We start from the raw sequence: 24,901 nt of genomic DNA, 5'->3' as shown, positions 1-24,901 counted from the left end.
GAGTCACCTCAGAGTCACCTTAGAGTCGCCTCAGAGTCGCCTTAGAGTCGCCTTAGAGTCACCTTAGAGTCACCTCAGAGTCACCTTAGAGTCACCTTAGAGTCACCTTAGAGTCACCTTAGAGTCGCCTTAGAGTCACCTTAGAGTCACCTTAGAGTCACCTTAGAGTCGCCTTATAGTCGCCTTAGAGTCGCCTCAGAGTCACCTTAGAGTCACCTTTGAATCACCTTAGAGTCACCTTAGAGTCACCTCAGAGTCACCTCAGAGTCGCCTTAGAGTCACCTTAGAGTCACCTCAGAGTCACCTTAGAGTCACCTTAGAGTCGCCTTAGAGTCACCTCAGAGTCACCTTAGAGTCACCTTAGAGTCACCTCAGAGTCACCTTAGAGTCACCTTTGAATCACCTTAGAGTCACCTCAGAGTCACCTTAGAGTCACCTCAGAGTCACCTCAGAGTCGCCTTAGAGTCACCTTAGAGTCACCTCAGAGTCACCTTAGAGTCACCTTTGAATCACCTTACAGTCACCTCAGAGTCACCTTAGAGTCACCTCAGAGTCACCTCAGAGTCGCCTTAGAGTCACCTTAGAGTCACCTCAGAGTCACCTTAGAGTCACCTCAGAGTCACCTCAGAGTCGCCTCAGAGTCAAATGCTTTGGTGTGAGATGGACCTGTTTAGGATGAAGACTGAATAAAGGCGTGGCACCTTGAAGGGTTCACAGCACAGAGTCTGTTCCCACTGTTTGTTTCAAACCTTTCATCTAATGTATCTTGAAATGTTCCTTTTTATGCAGGGAAACAGTTAATGCATGAATACTCTAAACAAGCATTAAACATTTGCATTTGTAACACTTCTAGGGCCACATTTGGACTGGTTCACCAGGAGTGTTTCGGAAGAGTTCTTTTAATGGTAGAGTTCTGCTACATGAGGACCTAAACATACCAAATGTTTTCTTAATAAATTAAATGTTTAATTGTACATGAATTTTGAAATTATTCTGATTCTGATTTTACTTTTTAATCGTGAGGCCGATCTCTCTAAATACATTTAGTAATTCCACGTTTGTGATGCTGTGAGACGTGACTAAAGCTAAACAAGAAAGTTCTTCCATTTTATCATCAGCTTTTCCTGTATTTAATTCACTTCTCAACGACTTTACAACATGAATTAACATCTCTTTATGTCATGCATTTGGATTAGATAATGTTAGATTAATTTTGCACTGGAAATATAATTCACTGCCAGATCAAAAAAAGGCACACGCTCTAATATTTGGTAGGACCACCTTTAGCTTTGATTATTTCAATAAGCTTCTGTAATATTACAAGTTTTATTTCTATCCAGTTGCATTATTTTTCACAGTTGATCTTGTATTGATGATGTGAGAGTGACCACTGCACAAAACCTTCTCCAGCTCGTCCCAAACACTCTCAGTGGGGGTCAGATTTGGAGTACATTCGCTTCTGCTTCTCTTAGATGTTTTCTCTTTTCCATGACTACGGGATTTGTCTTTCCACATGGTCAGACAGTGTAGTTTCCTTGTGTTGTGTGTCCATAAACAGGAAACAGCAGATGCTAAGGTGCGCTAGCTTTGTTTAGCTAAGTCTGTCTGCTCAACATATAAAGTTACCATGGCTCCTAACTCCTAACTCCTAACTCCTAACTCCTAACTCCTAACTCCCCTTCATTTATCTAAGCTTGTGTGTTACATAATAATCAGGAAGTGGGCTCTCATGGTGAACACACAGAGGAGTGAAATGAGCGTGTGCACCTCTGGATGTAGGAGTTGTTGACCCCTCGGTGGTCCAGGTCGTGGCTCAGCGTGGCGATCATCAGCGCCATGATCTCCAGGTCGCTCAGGTTGTTCTGGCGACGAGAGGAGAAAGTCACGCGCCGCGATTCAAGTGTGGAACGAGAGGCTCTCCACGCGGCGCGGCAGCATTTAAACATCTGCTAATCAATTCGTTGTGTTCAATTAGCAGTGCGCCGGGTTCATTAAAGCTGATGTAAGCCTGGTCAGTTGTTCTGCTCACATGCTCTAGGAGACGTGAAGTACCTGGAGCGTGGGTGGAGCTTCAAAGGCAAGGATAGATGAGCTAAAGTGCTCTACTGATGATAGCAATCCATTAAAATCTGCTGTTTTTAAATGCAATTATTGTGTGCAGTTTATTTTTCTCTCTTTCAATAATAATTTCACCCAGCTCCAGCAGACTATGGGCAACTTATCACAGACTGTGGAGACTAAAAACACTGACAATGACAGGGTTAGGAAGAGTGGAAGCAGATTTGATCAAACACGTATTTTAAATGCCACATCTAAGTATTTTTCAGTTATATTGTCAGTTATATTGGTCTTGCAAATATTTTCATTGATATCAAAATTACACTTTAAGAGCACATTGCCCCGCCCAGTTTGTAATGTTTTACTTTTGTGCACATCTGCCCAGAGACTGTAGATGGATGTCATATCTTCATGTTATATTCATATCAAAGCTCTTTTTACATGGTCTTATGGCAATAAAGCAAACTCCATGATAAACTTATGTAAAGCAGAGGAATTGTATGCATTTCTAAACAAAGCAAATTGGTATGAATCCTGTATAAATATGACAATACTTGGCCTGATATTTGGCACAGGATCAATCACTTGTAGTGTCCATCAGCACTGAGCACAGGTTAAACCCTGTGCTCAGTGCTGATGGTCAGTAGAACAGCGTAACCATTTCCCCCTAAAATCGTTCTCTATGGTGTTTCCCCGAGTCGCTGTACAATCAGTAAATCCTGAGCGCTCAGTGTGGACAGCAAACTGTAGCTGGATGTCACTGACATGTTCAAGTCTTAAGACATGAGGTGAATACTTCACTGAAGGACACTTCTGTGGCAAGAAAGGTAGGTCTTGTCTTGATGCTAACGCTAATGCTAATTTCAGAGAGAATATTAAAATAATTGGACAAACTGAAATAATCTCACATAAAAACAATTGGGAAGTCTTTTCTTAAAATCTTTATTAATTTATATTTGCTTTAATAAAAGTTAGCACCAGCTTTGAAACACTTATCTCACAGTGTCCTTCGGTATTTTGGCTCATTTGTCAGGGACAAACACAGTTCCCTGACCACTGCCTGAGCGCTCAGGATTTACTGATTGTACTGATTGAGATAGAATTGAGGAGGAAATGCTATACTACTGCACAGAAAGAAACACCAGCCGTCACAGTCATCTCTCATCTTACTGTTTGCTAAATAACTTCTGTGTTACCTGAAGGCGTCCCGACTTGAGGAGCGCGAACATGCACTGTGCTGTGTTGAAGGCGTGTCTCCAGTTGTGGTAGGCCACGTGCTTCCTGTAGTTCTTCTTAACGCTCAGAATCCACTGGCACAAGTTCTGCAGATGAGCAACAATCATATTAGGACCACAAAGGGAATGTAGACCTCCACAAGGGGAATATAGACCTCCACAAGGGGAATATAGACCTCCACAAGGGGAATATAGACCTCCACAAGGGGAATATAGACCTCCACAAGGGGAACGTAGACCTCCACAAGGGGAATGTAGATCTCCACAAGGGGAATATAGACCTCCACAAGGGGAATATAGACCTCCACAAGGGGAATATAGACCTCCACAAGGGGAATATAGACCTCCACAAGGGGAATATAGACCTCCACAAGGGGAATGTAGACCTCCACAAGGGGAATATAGACCTCCACAAGGGGAATATAGACCTCCACAAGGGGAACGTAGACCTCCACAAGGGGAATATAGACCTCCACAAGGGGAATATAGACCTCCACAAAGGGGAATATAGACCTCCACAAGGGGAATATAGACCTCCACAAGGGGAATATAGACCTCCACAAGGGGAATATAGACCTCCACAAGGGGAACGTAGACCTCCACAAGGGGAATATAGACCTCCACAAGGGGAATATAGACCTCCACAAGGGGAATATAGACCTCCACAAGGGGAACGTAGACCTCCACAAGGGGAATATAGACCTCCACAAGGGGAATATAGACCTCCACAAGGGGAATATAGACCTCCACAAGGGGAATATAGACCTCCACAAGGGGAACGTAGACCTCCACAGGGGGAATATAGACCTCCACAGGGGGAATATAGACCTCCACAAGGGGAATGTAGACCTCCACAAGGGGAATATAGACCTCCACAAGGGGAACGTAGACCTCCACAAGGGGAATATAGACCTCCACAAGGGGAATATAGACCTCCACAAGGGGAATATAGACCTCCACAAGGGGAATATAGACCTCCACAAGGGGAACGTAGACCTCCACAGGGGGAATATAGACCTCCACAGGGGGAATATAGACCTCCACAAGGGGAACGTAGACCTCCACAGGGGGAATATAGACCTCCATAGGGGGAATATAGACCTCCTTTAACTGACAATGATGACTTATATTATTATGATAGTAAAAACTCACATATTTAAACCTCTTTAAAATGGTTATGACAGGTTAGACTACACAATTCACTACAATGACAAGACTTCAGATTATTCCTAGTTTTCCCCAGGTTTTGACTTCCTGGTTTGACATGAGCAGCAGATGTGACGTGTGTAGCAATAGCAATAGTAACAGTAAGATTTGCAATATTTTACCATATTTACTCGAGCTTGTTACATCAATAATTATTTAAACAATGTTGTTCTTTCACAAATCTGTTGCTTTTATGATTTGGACGACTGACAGTAAACGGGCAGCAGCTTTTGACCCGAGTTCTTTTCCGGACTTAATCATGTATTTATGTGCCGAGTTCCCAAGGACCACATGAACGCAGCATTAAGTACCGTATTTTCCGCACTATAAGGCGCACTTCAGTTATAAGTTGCACTGTCAATGAATGGTCTATTTTTGATAATTTTTCACATATAAGGCAATTATAAGGTGTATTAAGCGTAACAAAACGTGTACCCAACAAAAATCCTTCGAGGTCATTAAGCACAACCAGAATTAATCTATATATAAGGCGTACTGTAGTTTTTTGAGAAAATTAAAGGCTTTTAAGTGCGCCTTATTGTGCGGAGAATACGGTAAAACCAAAACCATACTGCAAACAAATACTAAAGCTTGTCTAATGCTGCGTTCCAATCGTCCTCGGGATCAAAGAGACGTTTTCGAAATGCCACTTGGTGTAAAATAATGATAAATATATACCACAGTTTCCACCAAACGACAATAACGCTTTAAATTATATTATATTTATATTATATTAGAATACACTCTCAAATAACAGGAATGGAAAATAGGTTTAGAGTCAAATATAAGTCTATACCTCGGCTAAATATTCATTAATTGACCTCTAAAAAGAAGAAAATCGAGTAAACAGTGTCCATAAACAGGAAACAGCAGATGCTAAGGTGCGCTAGCTTTGTTGAGCTAAGTCTGTCTGCTCAACAAATAAAGTTACAATGGCTTTAAATCATATAAAATTAGAATACACTCTCAAATAACAGGAATGGAAAATAGTTTTTTGAGAGTGTTGTGTAATCTCCCGGTTTATATAAGCAGCAGAGAAGTCCTAATGAGCAAAGAGACAATTAAAACAATATGCCTCCATCTTCCTCCAATACATATTCAGTGTGATCAGAACGAGGCGCCGCAGGAGAGGCAGAGCTCATCAGAACGAGCTTGTTATCTCCGCGGGATCATTAAGGATTTTGTCATGTTTTTAACAATGACTGGCAGCTTTTTCTCCCAAGAGTTTGAGCACTTGGTGTGAGACCACTCCAAAAGTGTATTTGTCGCGGTTTAACGACACAGAAAATGACATATTTGGAAACGGTCTGTCAAAATGTTGTCTAAAAGCTTTTCCTGAAGACTGGATATTGATTCAATTGACAATAATGTTCTGAGCAATGAGGCGTGCAGAACAGTAGCTATGATCCCAGTAATCACAGACTAATTCCACTATATTTCAAATTAAGTCTAACGTATCCATTATGGTCAGATCTGTGACTTTACTGTGAAATATCAGCCACTATAGATGTTATGCAGAGGACGTCGCAACAATTGGCCTTTTAGCATTGGAAACATGGTGAATAATGACTTTTTCTCCTGTAAGAGTCAAATATATGTCTATACCGCGGCTAAATATTCATTAATTGACCTCTAAAAAGAAGAAAATCGAGTAAACAGTTGTAGAAAACCAGATAAACAACAGGAACACTGCAGGCAATGCTCAAAATGTATCATTGATGACCTTTTTCTCTTTAAATTACATGTTTTTGAGTCTGTTGTTGAGGAATTTATATGCTGAGGGAGATAAAGTGTCTTTTATCTTCGCTGAAAGCCCCAACCAGAGACGGGAGTTGAAGCTGCAACTATGTAAGACTCCAATGACAAATAAATAAATGTATAAATACAAACTGTTTGCACACAAGTTTGCTTAGCTTGTATGCAAACAGTTTTTTTGTTTGTTTTTTAATTTAAAGTTGGCACAACAACAGAGAAACTTCTCTCAGTTTCCATTTTACTCAAGAAAGTCAATTTGAGAAAAACAATAGCTCTAAAAACACACATTTGATCAGTTGCGCTGCCAATAGTTCTGTCACTCGCCTGTAATGTCACAACCAGAATGTTAAAGCCCTGTTTTGTACGACTACTTACTATTCTTAATAAAATATATTGTTATTCTCATTTGGATTTTGAATGTATGCACACTTTACTTACTAGCTGCACATGTGTGTTTAAAGAGCTGCCTTCACTAATACAAATCTCTACTGTCAAATCAGTAAAGTTACATTTGATCTTAATGGAATTTCTCTATTCATTTAAAAAGAAAAAATCTATTCCTGTGTATGATTGACAGTGTACAATCTAAGAACTTCCTCTCATGCTTCAAACCTCAGACTTGACTACACGTATTCATTCATGTTTTTGTGTTTCGAGCCAAAACGAGTCACCAACAGTCAACCATTCAGACTCCAGATCCATTTGCTATGGGCAATTTAGATTCTCCTTTTTTACTTATTTACTTATGATGCTAAGGTACCGCGCGGGACGACTCGAGGGTAACGTCCCGACAGCTCCGCATGGTCTGCCCAGTCAAAGCTGCTCTTTCTGCAGCGTCTACAAGCGAGGACTTCTTCAGGCTCCGCGCCACAGGGACCGGGCCACATTGGGACCGGTGCCCGGGGAGGGTTGACAGGCTGTGGTGAGGGAGGAAGCGGAACGAGCGCGTGTGTGGTCTTAAAGAAGGGGGCAGGGCAATCGGGAAAATATGATCCCAGTTGCGAATGGGTTCAGTCAAAACGAGGACAAAGAGAGATGTTTCTGATAATGATACATATATTATATTCTGGTCTTAGTCCATGGGAAAGGCCAAAAAAAAAAAAAAGAAATCCCCTCAACTTTGTGGATTATCTTGAATGTTATTACCGTATTTTCCACACTATAAGGCGCACTTAAAAAACCTAAATTTTCTCAAAAAACGGCAAACTGTATATGAATTCATTCTGGTTGTGCTTAAACTGACCTCGAAGCGATTTTGTGTAGTACACGTTTTGTTTCGCTTAATGCGCCTAATAGTCCGGTGCGCCTTATATATTATTGAAAATAGACCATTCATTGACAGTGCACCTTATGATCCAGTGCGCCTTATAGTGCGGAAAATACGGTACTTCATCTGTTTGTTATTTATCTGTTATGAAGTTATGAAGCTCAATTCGTCTTCAGACCACTCCTGAACCATTAGGTGCGAGCGCGGGGCGAAGCATTAAGGTGCGTCTAGTACTTTAGCATTAGCACAAAAAATGCTAAACGGCGATCACACATAACCGCAAGTTTAACAAACAGATAAGGGATTTTCCTTTACATTGAGCGTTTGATTTTGCTCAAAGAAACGCATCGGAGACCAAAAACACAAAACAAGAGCAAAGGCCGTAAGTTCGTCATCTCTGCTTGTCTAAAATCACATTTACATTACATTTACCTTGCATTTTGATGAATTGGTTTGAACTAGACTAAGCCTTTTTTCCTGGCGTGTATGAAAATATAGTCATTGTATACTTGCCTGCAATATCCAACTTTTCTGTACAGTATTATTCGGTTGTCGTCTTACTCTGGAACTTTATTTTACGATACACAGAGAGTGATCTTTTTACAGAACGTTTCTACAAATAACTGTATCGTCACATGACTCGACAGCCGTGTTGCGGAGGGCACAGTCCAGGAAATAAACAGCTGGACTATATTCAAAACCCTGCGGCACTTGAGAGGAGCAGATGGAGCGCGGTGTTCCATCAGAGTATGTGACCCTTGACCTCTTTTAAAAAAAAAAAACGCTGCACAACGTCAACCTGAGTGTTTATGTCGAGGCCTGACCGTTTCCTCATGTTTAGAACTCTGAATTTTGAAATAAATGCAAATCTCAAGTTATTCAAAACGAAATGACGTGTTCAATGTTTGACTTACTGTGTACTTCATCTGGAAGTTCTGGACCAGGTTGAGGTCCACGAACATGCGGATGGCCCCCAGCGTGGTCTCCGTGTCTGACAGGTCAAAGTCGCTGAAGCTGAAGTCCATGAGTTTTAAAGACTGGGCCGACGGGATTGTGGCGACCTTCACACACAACACACACGTGATTACAGTTTTAAATGGACACGCGTTTAGTTTGAATTGATCTGAAAAGTGCAATTTTTCTTGGTATTTTTTTTCAAATTCAAAGTATTTCACACAGATTTTGAGAACTAAAAGACTCAAATGTAGTGATTTTGATAAAGAATTGTGATGATCTTTGGTCAACCGAACCAACTGAATCAGTTTAAGATAAGATAAGATATTCCTTTATTGTCCACACATGGGGAAATTTCATTGTTGCAACGCAGGTAGATACAGAGGAAAAGGACAGATAACATATAGGAAGTTTAAAAAAACACTCTTAATAGAAGAACTCTTATAAACAAAAACTCCTATAGACAAACCTCTCATTTCCTAATAAGGAATGGAGGGGAAAAATAAATAAAGATAAAAATAAAATAAAAAACAGCTAGCATAAGACAAGATAATACTAATAAAGATGGTAAAAATTTGACCCCAGAGCTGTGTTTTCAACTTAATATCATTATGAATGTGCTAAAAATAACTCTATACTGCAAATTATAGATAATTCAGGATTTTGTGAAGAGTAAGCATTGTAAAATTGTTTCCTTTTTTAAAACATACTATATATATTGACCCTTTGGGGGTCCCAGTTGTTCCCCACATGTGTCTAGTTCTCCCCGGGCTGTATTCAGTTTCCAGTTTATGATTGACTTGTTCGGAGCTCCAGCTGCAGTGATATTGAGTTGCACTACAGGCCGCTCTCCTCGCTGATTCAGCAAAGTCGTGTTCTGTTACACTTCTTCACAATGACCCTGAAGGAGAAGCTCTTTCTATTGTGTGCCATTGCATTTAGCAGCTCCATCAATGGCAGTAATTATGTTAAACTTTATAGGTTTGTTGGTGATGTCAAAAAAATTCAAAACTGGTCATATCTGGAAGGCACTAATTGTATACTTACTTAATACTCAATCTAATAATGCAGATATTTGGTCCTTTTTTAAGGTTAATGTCTCTGTAGTTACCAGACTTTTTCACATGAAATATAAACTTGCAGAGCGTTCCAAATCTACAGTAACAGTAGCATTATGGACTAGTAAATCAATACGACATGTGTGTTTCATACATTTTCAGTTTGGTGGCTCTGACTGAAGCTACATCAAATGTGTGTGATGTCTGGTGTTGGTGCAGAAGGAAAAAATCAGGATTTACCGCGGTCACCCGTAATTCCCGTGTCTCCTCCTCGGATGCGGAGGCGTGATATGAGAGGACCTGGACAGGACACACAGAATGATGAGGCGGCAGACAATGGCAGATCAGATGGCATGTTTTGAACAGAAAACACAGAGCAGGGTTTTGTTGTGCTGCTGACACTGTCAGGAACTGCTGACTGTGGACACACTACTAACATAATAGAGGAAATATTTATGTATGTGGACTTTACGTTATACACATTCAGGAGAGTCTCAAAAGTAGAGATTGATATGTTGGTCAATGCTGATGTATTATAACCAAGTGCCACTGTTATTTTTAGGTCGACGTGTATGGACAATTTTCATAAATTCTCTCAAAAATATGATTTGAAATGACCACTAACTAAATTACTGTCACTGTATTTATTAATTAAGCTTTATTTAACCAGGTAAAAACCTATTGAAATTTAGACATTGTTTGCAAGGGTGACCTGGGCCAAATATCTAGTGTATCAAGTGAAATTAATTATCTATAAACATTTTTGGCACCACTTAATAATCACTACACCTTAATTTGCCTTAAACAAAGTATGTAATAAAATAATTCGATTTTTTGCAATAACCACCCCATCTGCAGTCAGGTAATATGTCAGAGAAAGTGTTCAGGTCTTGTTGAATAGTTCCTGCCATTTGCAGGTCAGATGTTTTGCACAGGGCAAACAGCAGCTGCAGTGGGACCACACACTGCACTAACAGCACACACACGGCACTAACAGCACACACACGGCACTAACAGCACACACACTGCACTAACAGCACACACACTGCACTAACAGCACACACACGGCACTAACAGCACACACACTGCACTAACAGCACACACACTGCACTAACAGCACACACACGGCACTAACAGCACACACACGGCACTAACAGCACACACACTGCACTAACAGCACACACACTGCACTAACAGCACACACACGGCACTAACAGCACACACACTGCACTAACAGCACACACACTGCACTAACAGCACACACTGCACTAACAGCACACACTGCACTAACAGCACACACACGGCACTAACAGCACACACACTGCACTAACAGCACACACTGCACTAACAGCACACACACTGCACTAACAGCACACACACGGCACTAACAGCACACACACGGCACTAACAGCACACACACTGCACTAACAACACACACACGGCACTAACAGCACACACACTGCACTAACAGCACACACACTGCACTAACAGCACACACTGCACTAACAGCACACACACTGCACTAACAGCACACACTGCACTAACAGCACACACTGCACTAACAGCACACACACTGCACTAACAGCACACACTGCACTAACAGCACACACTGCACTAACAGCACACACTGCACTAACAGCACACACACTGCACTAACAGCACACACTGCACTAACAGCACACACACTGCACTAACAGCACACACACTGCACTAACAGCACACACACTGCACTAACAGCACACACACTGCACTAACAGCACACACTGCACTAACAGCACACACACTGCACTAACAGCACACACTGCACTAACAGCACACCCACACTGCACTAACAGCACACACACTGCACAGACAGCACACACACTGCACTAACAGCACACACTGCACTAACAGCACACACACTGCACAGACAGCACACACACTGCACTAACAGCACACACTGCACTAACAGCACACACACTGCACAGACAGCACACACACACTGCACTAACAGCACACACACTGCACAGACAGCACACACACACTGCACTAACTGCACTAACAGCACACACTGCACTAACAGCACACACACTGCACTAACAGCACACACACTGCACTAACAGCACACACACACTGCACTAACAGCACACACACTGCACAGACAGCACACACACACTGCACTAACTGCACTAACAGCACACACTGCACTAACAGCACACACACTGCACTAACAGCACACACACTGCACTAACAGCACACACACTGCACTAACAGCACACACACTGCACTAACAGCACACACACTGCACTAACAGCACACACACTGCACTAACAGCACTCACACTGCACTAACAGCACACACTGCACTAACAGCACACACACTGCACTAACAGCACACACACTGCACTAACAGCACACACACTGCACTAACAGCACACACACTGCACTAACAGCACTCACACTGCACTAACAGCACACACTGCACTAACAGCACACACACTGCACTAACAGCACACACACTGCACTAACAGCACACACACTGCACTAACAGCACACACACTGCACTAACAGCACACACACTGCACTAACAGCACACACACTGCACTAACAGCACTCACACTGCACTAACAGCACACACACTGCACTAACAGCACACACTGCACTAACAGCACACACACTGCACTAACAGCACACACACTGCACTAACAGCACTCACACTGCACTAACAGCACACACTGCACTAACAGCACACACACTGCACTAACAGCACACACACTGCACTAACAGCACACACACTGCACTAACAGCACACACACTGCACTAACAGCACACACACTGCACTAACAGCACACACACTGCACTAACAGCACACACACTGCACTAACAGCACACACTGCACTAACAGCACACACTGCACTAACAGCACACACTGCACTAACAGCACACACACGGCACTAACAGCACACACACTGCACTAACAGCACACACACTGCACTAACAGCACACACACTGCACTAACAGCACACACTGCACTAACAGCACACACTGCACTAACAGCACACACTGCACTAACAGCACACACTGCACTAACAGCACACACTGCACTAACAGCACACACACTGCACTAACAGCACACACACTGCACTAACAGCACACACTGCACTAACAGCACACACTGCACTAACAGCACACACTACACTAACAGCACACACTGCACTAACAGCACACACTGCACTAACAGCACACACACTGCACTAACAGCACACACTGCACTAACAGCACACACACTGCACAGACAGCACACACACACTGCACTAACAGCACACACACTGCACAGACAGCACACACACACTGCACTAACTGCACTAACAGCACACACTGCACTAACAGCACACACACTGCACTAACAGCACACACACTGCACTAACAGCACACACACACTGCACTAACAGCACACACACTGCACAGACAGCACACACACACTGCACTAACTGCACTAACAGCACACACTGCACTAACAGCACACACACTGCACTAACAGCACACACACTGCACTAACAGCACACACACTGCACTAACAGCACACACACTGCACTAACAGCACACACACTGCACTAACAGCACACACACTGCACTAACAGCACTCACACTGCACTAACAGCACACACTGCACTAACAGCACACACACTGCACTAACAGCACACACACTGCACTAACAGCACACACACTGCACTAACAGCACACACACTGCACTAACAGCACTCACACTGCACTAACAGCACACACTGCACTAACAGCACACACACTGCACTAACAGCACACACACTGCACTAACAGCACACACACTGCACTAACAGCACACACACTGCACTAACAGCACACACACTGCACTAACAGCACTCACACTGCACTAACAGCACACACACTGCACTAACAGCACACACTGCACTAACAGCACACACACTGCACTAACAGCACACACACTGCACTAACAGCACACACACTGCACTAACAGCACTCACACTGCACTAACAGCACACACTGCACTAACAGCACACACACTGCACTAACAGCACACACACTGCACTAACAGCACACACACTGCACTAACAGCACACACTGCACTAACAGCACACACACTGCACTAACAGCACACACACTGCACTAACAGCACTCACACTGCACTAACAGCACACACTGCACTAACAGCACACACACTGCACTAACAGCACACACACTGCACTAACAGCACACACACTGCACTAACAGCACACACTGCACTAACAGCACACACACTGCACTAACAGCACACACACGGCACTAACAGCACACACACTGCACTAACAGCACACACACTGCACTAACAGCACTCACACTGCACTAACAGCACACACACTGCACTAACAGCACACACTGCACTAACAGCACACACACTGCACTAACAGCACACACACTGCACTAACAGCACACACTGCACTAACAGCACACACACTGCACTAACAGCACACACACTGCACTAACAGCACTCACACTGCACTAACAGCACACACTGCACTAACAGCACACACACTGCACTAACAGCACACACACTGCACTAACAGCACACACACTGCACTAACAGCACACACACTGCACTAACAGCACACACACTGCACTAACAGCACACACACTGCACTAACAGCACACACACTGCACTAACAGCACACACTGCACTAACAGCACACACTGCACTAACAGCACACACTGCACTAACAGCACACACACTGCACTAACAGCACACACACTGCACTAACAGCACACACACTGCACTAACAGCACACACACTGCACAGACAGCACACACACACTGCACTAACTGCACTAACAGCACACACTGCACTAACAGCACACACACTGCACTAACAGCACACACACTGCACTAACAGCACACACACTGCACTAACAGCACACACACTGCACTAACAGCACACACACTGCACTAACAGCACACACACTGCACTAACAGCACTCACACTGCACTAACAGCACACACTGCACTAACAGCACACACACTGCACTAACAGCACACACACTGCACTAACAGCACACACACTGCACTAACAGCACACACACTGCACTAACAGCACTCACACTGCACTAACAGCACACACTGCACTAACAGCACACACACTGCACTAACAGCACACACACTGCACTAACAGCACACACACTGCACTAACAGCACACACACTGCACTAACAGCACACACACTGCACTAACAGCACACACACTGCACTAACAGCACTCACACTGCACTAACAGCACACACACTGCACTAACAGCACACACTGCACTAACAGCACACACACTGCACTAACAGCACACACACTGCACTAACAGCACTCACACTGCACTAACAGCACACACTGCACTAACAGCACACACACTGCACTAACAGCACACACACTGCACTAACAGCACACACACTGCACTAACAGCACACACACTGCACTAACAGCACACACACTGCACTAACAGCACACACACTGCACTAACAGCACACACACTGCACTAACAGCACACACTGCACTAACAGCACACACTGCACTAACAGCACACACTGCACTAACAGCACACACACGGCACTAACAGCACACACACTGCACTAACAGCACACACACTGCACTAACAGCACACACACTGCACTAACAGCACACACTGCACTAACAGCACACACTGCACTAACAGCACACACTGCACTAACAGCACACACTGCACTAACAGCACACACTGCACTAACAGCACACACACTGCACTAACAGCACACACACTGCACTAACAGCACACACTGCACTAACAGCACACACTGCACTAACAGCACACACTACACTAACAGCACACACTGCACTAACAGCACACACTGCACTAACAGCACACACTGCACTAACAGCACACACACTGCACTAACAGCACACACTGCACTAACAGCACACACACTGCACAGACAGCACACACACACTGCACTAACAGCACACACACTGCACAGACAGCACACACACACTGCACTAACTGCACTAACAGCACACACTGCACTAACAGCACACACACTGCACTAACAGCACACACACTGCACTAACAGCACACACACACTGCACTAACAGCACACACACTGCACAGACAGCACACACACACTGCACTAACTGCACTAACAGCACACACTGCACTAACAGCACACACACTGCACTAACAGCACACACACTGCACTAACAGCACACACACTGCACTAACAGCACACACACTGCACTAACAGCACACACACTGCACTAACAGCACACACACTGCACTAACAGCACTCACACTGCACTAACAGCACACACTGCACTAACAGCACACACACTGCACTAACAGCACACACACTGCACTAACAGCACACACACTGCACTAACAGCACACACACTGCACTAACAGCACTCACACTGCACTAACAGCACACACTGCACTAACAGCACACACACTGCACTAACAGCACACACACTGCACTAACAGCACACACACTGCACTAACAGCACACACACTGCACTAACAGCACACACACTGCACTAACAGCACTCACACTGCACTAACAGCACACACACTGCACTAACAGCACACACTGCACTAACAGCACACACACTGCACTAACAGCACACACACTGCACTAACAGCACTCACACTGCACTAACAGCACACACTGCACTAACAGCACACACACTGCACTAACAGCACACACACTGCACTAACAGCACACACACTGCACTAACAGCACACACACTGCACTAACAGCACACACACTGCACTAACAGCACACACACTGCACTAACAGCACACACTGCACTAACAGCACACACTGCACTAACAGCACACACTGCACTAACAGCACACACACGGCACTAACAGCACACACACTGCACTAACAGCACACACACTGCACTAACAGCACACACACTGCACTAACAGCACACACTGCACTAACAGCACACACTGCACTAACAGCACACACTGCACTAACAGCACACACTGCACTAACAGCACACACTGCACTAACAGCACACACACTGCACTAACAGCACACACACTGCACTAACAGCACACACACTGCACTAACAGCACACACTGCACTAACAGCACACACTGCACTAACAGCACACACTGCACTAACAGCACACACTGCACTAACAGCACACACTGCACTAACAGCACACACTGCACTAACAGCACACACTGCACTAACAGCACACACTGCACTAACAGCACACACACACTGCACAGACTGTAGTAGTTAGGTAAACACTGGAGCGGCGCTAATGGACTCATCCCAAGCAAAAAAGACTAGGATGGAAAACAGGCACTAAAACATCACCCAAAACCACAACTGGCATTTTCTAAAGACAGCTGCACAGTTATGCTTATTAGCTTGTCAGTATGAATGAGGCTACAACAATAGCCCTCTACAGGAGTGACGTGCGTAGAATATTTGCACACGCAGCCTGCTACTCATGTGAACATTCTATCCCATTCGTTTAATGATGCAGCAAGTGAAAAACGGTAATTTTGTCTTTTGTAGACAAATGTTTTTTGCTTAGTAATAACAAGAGTTAAGAGTTATCTAACTTCTAAAACTTCACACTCATATCTCGGATTTGTAGTTTGATGACTAAATTCAAATTCTTGCCCACTATGTTTTTGGTGTGGTAAGTTCCAGAATAATGTTAGATTTATGAAATGTTAATTACGTGGTCATTCGCTTTCCCGCTTGTGTCTATGCTAATTTTCATGTTTCATTTTCCTAGATTGCGATGTTCGGAGGCTAACGCTAACTCTGCCATGGCAACGTTTGGAATGATGCCAGGCTTTAGAATGACTGACACTGGAATAATTAATAACTGCCAGGTTCAAATGTGAGAATGATTTGTATAGGCCTCGTGACTAAACAACAGCAAATCCTTAATTCATTTCCACTCGCATCGTCTAACACACCGAGTTCACCTTTTGGGAGAATAACAAATGCACTTCCTTCGCTATAAACGCTGACCTCCAGAGTGACCTCCTGCTTGGCCATGGCGCGCTCCACCGTCTCGTACATCTGTGTGTTCTGGATGCCCAGGCCGCAGAAGATGGCGAAAGCTTCCAAGAACTGCTCGTCGTTTCTGTTGAACGCCCTCACGCTTCCCGAGGCTTCGTCCATCTTGTTCACCAGCTGACACACGCCTACGTGGAGACAAATGGGCATAAGACTTAGCAGCATTTAAGTATGTTCACAAAACCAACACAGCAAAATACAAAATACCCTGCCAACAATAGGACTGTCACATATTGGCAAAATTATGTTTTAAAAGACAACAATATGCAGTTATTTAACAGCAAGCTCTTGTGTCTGAGTGCATTGTTGTGTTCACTACATAAACCATGATCCTTTGCACATTTTACTGTAGTTTAACATGAAAAAGTCACAAAAAATGTCATTTTATTTATTTATTCTTTCCCCCTTTTTTCTGACGCCACTTGAGTTTTTTAATTTATTATAAACATTATTATTTATTAATTTAATTTTTTTTCCCTGTATCATTTGTTTTGTTTTTGTCTGTTTTTGTTTTTTGTTGTTGTTTTTTCTTTTTTCTGGTGGAATAAGTGTTGTTGAGTTTGTGTATGTTTTATGTTCTGATGAAAAATAAAATAGTAAAAAAAAAAAAAAAAAACTCACAATTTTTTTTAGTGCTGGGCAATGAGTCGTCCAGGAATTGTCTGTGTTAGGAAATGTTTCAAAGGAAGTCATCTGGACACTGCTTATTCAACTGACAATTCATTTTCAATCTAAAAGGCACTGAACTGAGAAGCTGAGAATTTATACTGCCCTTAACGAGATTAGTTCTGTCCTAAAAAACAAATTATGTTCGAAAAAGGTGTTAAAGAGGCCATTTTTGTGGGCTTCTTTGAACAAAAATGGTGGGTTAAGTCTCAAGTCTCAACAATATAAACTAGATACGTGTTACTGTGATATTTATCTATGAATTCCCGGATGGTCCCAGCGTTTCAGAAAGGCACTGAGATGTAATGAAAGTTTGCTGGGGCTGTATTAAAAAAGCCTCGTAATAAATGAAGCTGGTTCATCACACACATTATTCAGTTTCAGCAGGAGGCGGTGAGGGCCTGGTTTGCTTGAAGGGAAATCTATGACCATTAAGCTCCTCCAAGTGGCTGCTATCAGATCATTATGCAGATGGTAATCACAGTGATGGATAGAGTGTCGGGCTCATTCATAAACCCTTCATAATAATAGCGAGTATGAAAGTTTCCTGCGCTGTGGGATATTCCATCATGCTACTCCTGGTGCTTTAGGAACACGTTTGGACAGAGATCTTTCTTCCACACCGATCCAGGCCGTGGAACGATGTCCTCTTCTATTTGAGGACAAGCAGGTCAGATGTCCATTTAAAAAAGACATTCAGACTTTTCCTGGCTGAAGGCTACATTTGAATGTGTCGTCTACTCTTGATGTGAAAGGTTTTTTGTTTTTGCTGCAGAACCTGCTGAAAAACATGTTTTCAAGTTTTTCAAGTCTGAGTCTAATATTTGTCTTGATTTTTTCTTGTATAAATGAAGTGTAATTCATGAATACCCTCAAGGTTATGGTAAGTTGGGCAATAGAAAGACTGGAATCACTATATGGTGAGTGAATGAGATAACTCTGGCAGTTCTTTAGTAAAAGTGAAAACAAAACTAAATTAATTGAAAAAGCGAGAATTAAAACATTGCCTTCCAACTATTCAAATCAACCGATTAATAATGACCAGTTCTAATCTAGTGCACCATATTAATGTAACATTATGTACGTAGCATACAGTGGCATTTCAGCACCTTCTCCATCTGCCTACGAACGATTAAGAAAAGTCCTGAATGTCACTGCCCATTCTTCACCCCCATTTCACACTGCTTAGTATAATTTAACTCCCAGCAACACCATTATCCAGCATATTGTTCAGATTCCACTTGTATTCATCCATACATGTATGCAATTTTTTTCATAATTCTGTTTTTATGCTGTTACCGTTTGTATTAGTTTTAATCCTTTGTAAAGTGCCCTTTTGTGTCCATAAGTGGAGCGCGCTGTTAAAGAAACTGTATTATTATTATTACCACAATTACCTATCATTTTATCCTTTTTGCCGTTCCAAATGGGCGTGCAGAGCAGACTCTTGATCCGGCTGTGGTCAGGGTTTTCACTCTGTTGGAGGAAAGGGAACAATGAATGGCTTTAGGAAAGAAAAGCATAGACTCGCATAGATAATACTAATAAAGTACTAACGGTCCAGGGGAAGCGCTGGTCCTTGGTCACGTCGCTGATGTTGAGCGGCTGCGTGGTGTTTTTGCAGCACTGAGCGTACATGTAGTTTATCTGGTTCACGTCACAGTCCCTATAACAACGTGAGAACACACAGTCACAAAACAACACTGGGGTCATTTAGACGCTTGAGCGCTTGTTTGTGGTGAGTAATCAACCTTTGTTCGGTCAATAATAAATGTGCAGTGTCATTTGTAAATGGTGAATTCTTCGTAAAACAATCCAATGGGAATAAAGAACAAAATCTTATTCAAAATGTGAAAGAAAAGGCTGAATTTGATTGGCCATATAACCAGGTTTGGGAAGAGTAGGAAGTGTTTATGTGCCGATTTCAGTCTGTTATTATGAAGATTATTGTTGCAAATGACGCAAACACATTCTCATATCACAAAATCAAAGAAAAGGGATAAAAGCTGTTGTTTCCGATTGAGTTTCTGGTTCTGATTTGTGCGACACCTTTCTGTATTCATTTGTATTCTGTAATTAAGGGGTGCAGCCTTTATTTTAAAATCCTCCACCACATTTTTTCCCACATTGCTGCAAAAACTATCCACCATTTCTTTAAGGCACAGCTGAAAAATCACTGCAGAATTGGTTTGTGGTTGTCACATGAGAGAATCCATCCTGGTGTCTCGTTCAATGTTCCATCTCTGCCGTGCCAGAAGCTGAAGGCATCACTTCCACCCGAACAGACAGCGAGCGCAAAGTCACGGCTTATGTCGCTTGTTAGTGGAACACTGTCTCCTGTCGCTGCACCTGAGCCCCCCTTCTGCCCCCCTCTGCCCCCGAGCCGACTCCCACCGCAACGTCAGCTCCAATAGTGCGTGACAAACGGTGGAAAATGGACACACAAACATAACTGAGTGAAAGTGAACACCAGTGGATTTAGGAGCATTTATGTTTGGGGAGGCACTGCACTAAACTTAAACTCAACTGTAAATCATCTAAATCGTCTAAACATGAAGGTATTGACATTTTTTTAATGAATATACAGGCGTAAAGCAGTTTTAAACACACTATGTGATCTCAGTACTCACCGTCAGGTTAAATATTTCATTCATGGTTTAAAACAGGGCTATTTAATAAAAGAATTCCGGGGGCCATGGCTTATGGGTTGGATAAGTGCACGATGTGTCACCACTTTTAACAGTATTTGTCGTTGCACAAAATATCCACGACACTAGATCTATTGCAGCAAAAAATCCTCTGCAAAATTGCCGATCCAGTACTGACCCAGGATCAGACTAGGACAAGCAGTATTCAGTTCACTTTCATGTACACGATCATGGAAATATGTAATGAGTACTTCATTTACTTAGCTAAGTTCAAAAGTATTCTGTTATATAACCGTGGGTTCAGTTGATAAAAGACTGATTTATAGCATTTCATTAGAGTGAATTATTTATTTTGATATTTCTTTGTGTCTTTGGTGGCTGCATATCAGTGACAATGACAATTTTATAGACTCATTATTATCTAAAGTTATCATCTCAATAACGTATTTGAAGTTTTCCAGAGCCAACCACTGCACAGAAACTGCAGTAGTTGAAGTCACAGATAATTTGTTTCTGTTCTGTTGGACCTCAGCGTTTGACACCGTCGACCACAACATTCTACTGCAGAAGGAAGTCTCAGGAGGAATCATATTTATCGGACAGGTACCAGTTTGTTAATGAAAGAGGCCTCTAAAAGACACAGCCAAGCTTCAGAAGTAGAAGTGAGGTGAAAACGGGTTTATTTGGATATATTTTAGAACAATTTAAATATAGTTGCGACACACGGTCATTGTAGATTGCATTGGTCAGTCACTGCTTGCCTTGACTGCCCTGTCCACACGCCACTGGGTTTAACTGGCTCATTGCTATTCCAATCTATGTGAATTATGATTGATTTAAACTATGAAAATCCTATTGTAGTTATCATGACCTTATTATGAGTCTGTCCATTCATTATCCACCATATTCAACTACTTTTTTTCTACAGTTTGAGCAGGTTGCACTCTAATTTCTAAGTCTTATCAGCAAAAAAAGTTCAGTAGTTCAGTAGTTTACTCTAATCCTATTCAAGACGTCCCAAAATATCTTTGTACATGTATCAGAATTATGTGTACCACCTTATAATAACTAAACCTTAATGTCCTTTAACACAGCATGAACAAAGCCTTAACTCATAATGAACATATAGTTAATTAGCATGATTCAGGCTTAGTCACTACTTAATTAAGGTTAGTTAATTTGAATATTAGTCAAACAGTTACTAAGCCTGAATCATTCTTAATAAACTGTTTTAGATCATGTTTTATTAAGGCAGGAATAAGTGTAGTTAGGTGTTATTTACCAAATGATGTATGATTACCCAGATTTAAGCATTAAAAATAGTATTTAAAATAATAAAATAATGATTTTTGTTGTTGTCCATGGTTCTATGTAATGTAGGCCTTATCAGAAATGTCTCATCCAAACAAAAAGTGATTATGAAAATGTATAATTGAGATGAAGACTCTGGGAACAGTCATCCGTGCACAAACTTTGGACAAATTGCGTATAATTATAACAATCTGTTGGCCTCCTCTGACTCCTCTGGCACACTCCAGTTTGTGTTTCTTTCCCTCCGTGATTGACTTAAATGAGGCCGCAGGAAAAGCTCGCCTTAAATACGTGACGGCGCTAAACTGGCTGCGAGTGCGGGGGCCAAAATCAGGGGCTAAATCCGGAGCGACGTGTTGTGACATCGTGGCTCACGGCTCAAATGGACAAATGGTTTGAAAAGTAGCATTTTAATGTGCAATGCAAAGCCCCCTGTGGTTTGGGCCGAGGCGAGGCTAACGTCACGCGGTGCACTGGACGTTCTGGGCCCACCTTTGCCGTGTCACAAAGACGCATGACTTACAGTGGTATTTAAGGACATTTATATGACCTAATGGAGGAAAGTTGGCTTGGAACTTATGTTTGATGACAAAAGTTGAACAGAGCAAGCCAAAAAGTAGTAGAAGTTCAGGAACTAACTCTTGCTCAAGTGTCTGGACATAACATCAGATTTATACTATGAAGTTAATGTAATAAGGATGTAATAAACACAAATCATCTTTTTCATTGGCTGTCATGTACAAAATACAAACACAAACAATAAAAGAATAAATAAAATTAACAAATACCTAAAAGCACACTTACAAATGGAAAGTGGGATAAAATGATGAAAAGCAAGAGCAATTCCTCTGAGGGTAAAAGTATAGTAAGAGTAAACGTAATGGAGTACTACCCACCTTTGATCTTGAAGTACTTAAAAAAGACTAGACTTAGTTATAATGAAGAGTTGGACAAAGAAACACCACCATCTAAATTCTAGAAATATTTGCAATCACGTGTAATGTATAATAACAGGGATGATTTGGACTTTACATTCACTCACCACACTTCGCGTTGATAAGTGACTCCAAACTAACAGACATGTGTTCGATTGTCTCTCCGACTCTGATCACCAATCAATCACACCAGATTCACACAAAGGCAAGGTGGGGGAAGTGTCTTGCTAAAGGACACAACAGCAATATTCACTGTAGAGTTGTCGTATCGTTTTAGCATTGATACATATCAGAATCGCATGGTAATGTACCAAACTACTATTACTACTACAACAGGACAAAATGTGACAGTTTCAGGATGATCTTGAGCTTCATCGTAGTAGTAAGAAAGTACAATTGTGCTGAAAATTACAGTCTTTTGTTTAAAATAGGTAGTTTTTTAAAATTATTTTGTGGTATTAAAATTGGTATTGAGTATAAGGTCTAATGCTTAGAATTGAAATGGAGTTTGAAATTTCAAATATTTCATCATGACACTTTTCCAAAGTGTTTAAAATTTAAAAAATCCCTTTGAAAATCTTTTTTTTTCTTTCTCTAAACCCTAAAAACTGTGCATCTGAAAGTGATTTTCTCATCACACTGTATTGACTCTGTATTGCCTCCCATCTGAACAGGCTCCACTGTCAGGCTGCTGAGAGCATAGAGAGCCTCTGCTATATCTCTTTCACACAGAGCCGCACCAATCAGACCGCTCCATCTGCTCCACCAATAAACTGCGCACAAGTCACAAACTACAGCTGCTATCAGGCTTTATTGACTGGCCCTCGCTGCCAACAACAGGTATTAGAGCAAATATAAAGCCAATAAAGGCTGTATAAAGCTCGTCAGGGCCTTGTCTGAGTAGATTATCTCCCTGTAAAAGGCAGAACAACGCATAGATGTTTCAAAGAAGTTGATCTGAATCAATTTACAGAAACAGGTTAGCTTTTAATGGAACAATGGGGTCAGCCAGAAAACGTAACCGAATGTTCTTACTTCCTGGGCAAACTATTTCCAAGAACAAGGCCATTTTCTGAAGAGCTGTAAATGAGTATCGGATTCAGAGTTTTAGTAATCATTTTCCAGTTTAGAAACATAGCAAACGTCTGATGAGCTGCTTTGGTTTTGAGTGCGAGCTGTGTCGTAAACTTAAGCCTTAAACCTGTTGTTTTGATTGGTTATCCACATTTAATCCAAATCTGTAAATAACAAGGAGCTCCAAATTGTCATTGTGCTTCGATTACATTAAGAAGACAGCCTTTTCTGATGTCATATAATTAAATAATGTTTCTTATTCTTATATTTAGTACACATGATATATATTTGTGTCCTCAGTAATAGGGTTGGGTATCGTTAAAAGCCGTGGTTAAGGAAACGGGGGTTTTACGAAGGTTTATATTCTCTCTCTCCCCATTTCAACTGTCCTGTCTAAAAACCTTTGGGATGAAAAAAATGTCAAAAAGAAAATCGGTACAAAACGATAATGCGCTTTTAGTTGCAATATTGATTACTGCGTCCACCAATATAGTGGGTCAAGTATCTGTATCAAAGACAAACAAACTTTAAACATGATATTTGTTTTATATATTTTGTTCTCCTGACTTTTGGTTGCCAGATTCTTTGAACATTATATTTGATCATTCCTCTCAGGAGTGTAACAGAAAAGAACCCAAACTCTGCGTCTCTACTGCCCC

The 24,901-nt window shown here is 42.2% G+C and overlaps 1 protein-coding gene across 4 annotated transcripts in view; it reads right to left on the bottom strand.

The window, feature by feature from the left end:
* Nucleotides 1-24,901, bottom strand: part of pde5ab (phosphodiesterase 5A, cGMP-specific, b) — an 86,521-nt gene that overhangs the window by 13,021 nt on the left and 48,599 nt on the right. For 3 of the 4 annotated variants that reach the window (XM_072458578.1, XM_072458577.1, XM_072458575.1), the window contains exons 9-15: nt 19,832-19,940; nt 19,672-19,750; nt 17,561-17,736; nt 9,774-9,833; nt 8,436-8,582; nt 3,255-3,380; nt 1,768-1,862 (exon numbers count right to left, since the gene is read on the bottom strand). In XM_072458578.1, the coding sequence (XP_072314679.1) occupies nt 1,768-1,862; nt 3,255-3,380; nt 8,436-8,582; nt 9,774-9,833; nt 17,561-17,736; nt 19,672-19,750; nt 19,832-19,940 (792 nt within the window). The remainder of the gene's footprint in view (nt 1-1,767; nt 1,863-3,254; nt 3,381-8,435; nt 8,583-9,773; nt 9,834-17,560; nt 17,737-19,671; nt 19,751-19,831; nt 19,941-24,901) is intronic. The other variant, XM_072458576.1, reaches the window with a different exon arrangement.

Source organism: Eucyclogobius newberryi, unplaced genomic scaffold (genome assembly GCF_026437365.1).
Source record: "Eucyclogobius newberryi isolate DKJ021-1_F unplaced genomic scaffold, fEucNew1.0.hap1 SCAF_22, whole genome shotgun sequence".
Classification (NCBI taxonomy): Eukaryota; Metazoa; Chordata; class Actinopteri; order Gobiiformes; family Gobiidae; genus Eucyclogobius; species Eucyclogobius newberryi.
The sequence above is the reverse complement of the archived record's forward strand: the minus strand, read 5'-3'. Positions and strand labels throughout refer to the sequence as shown.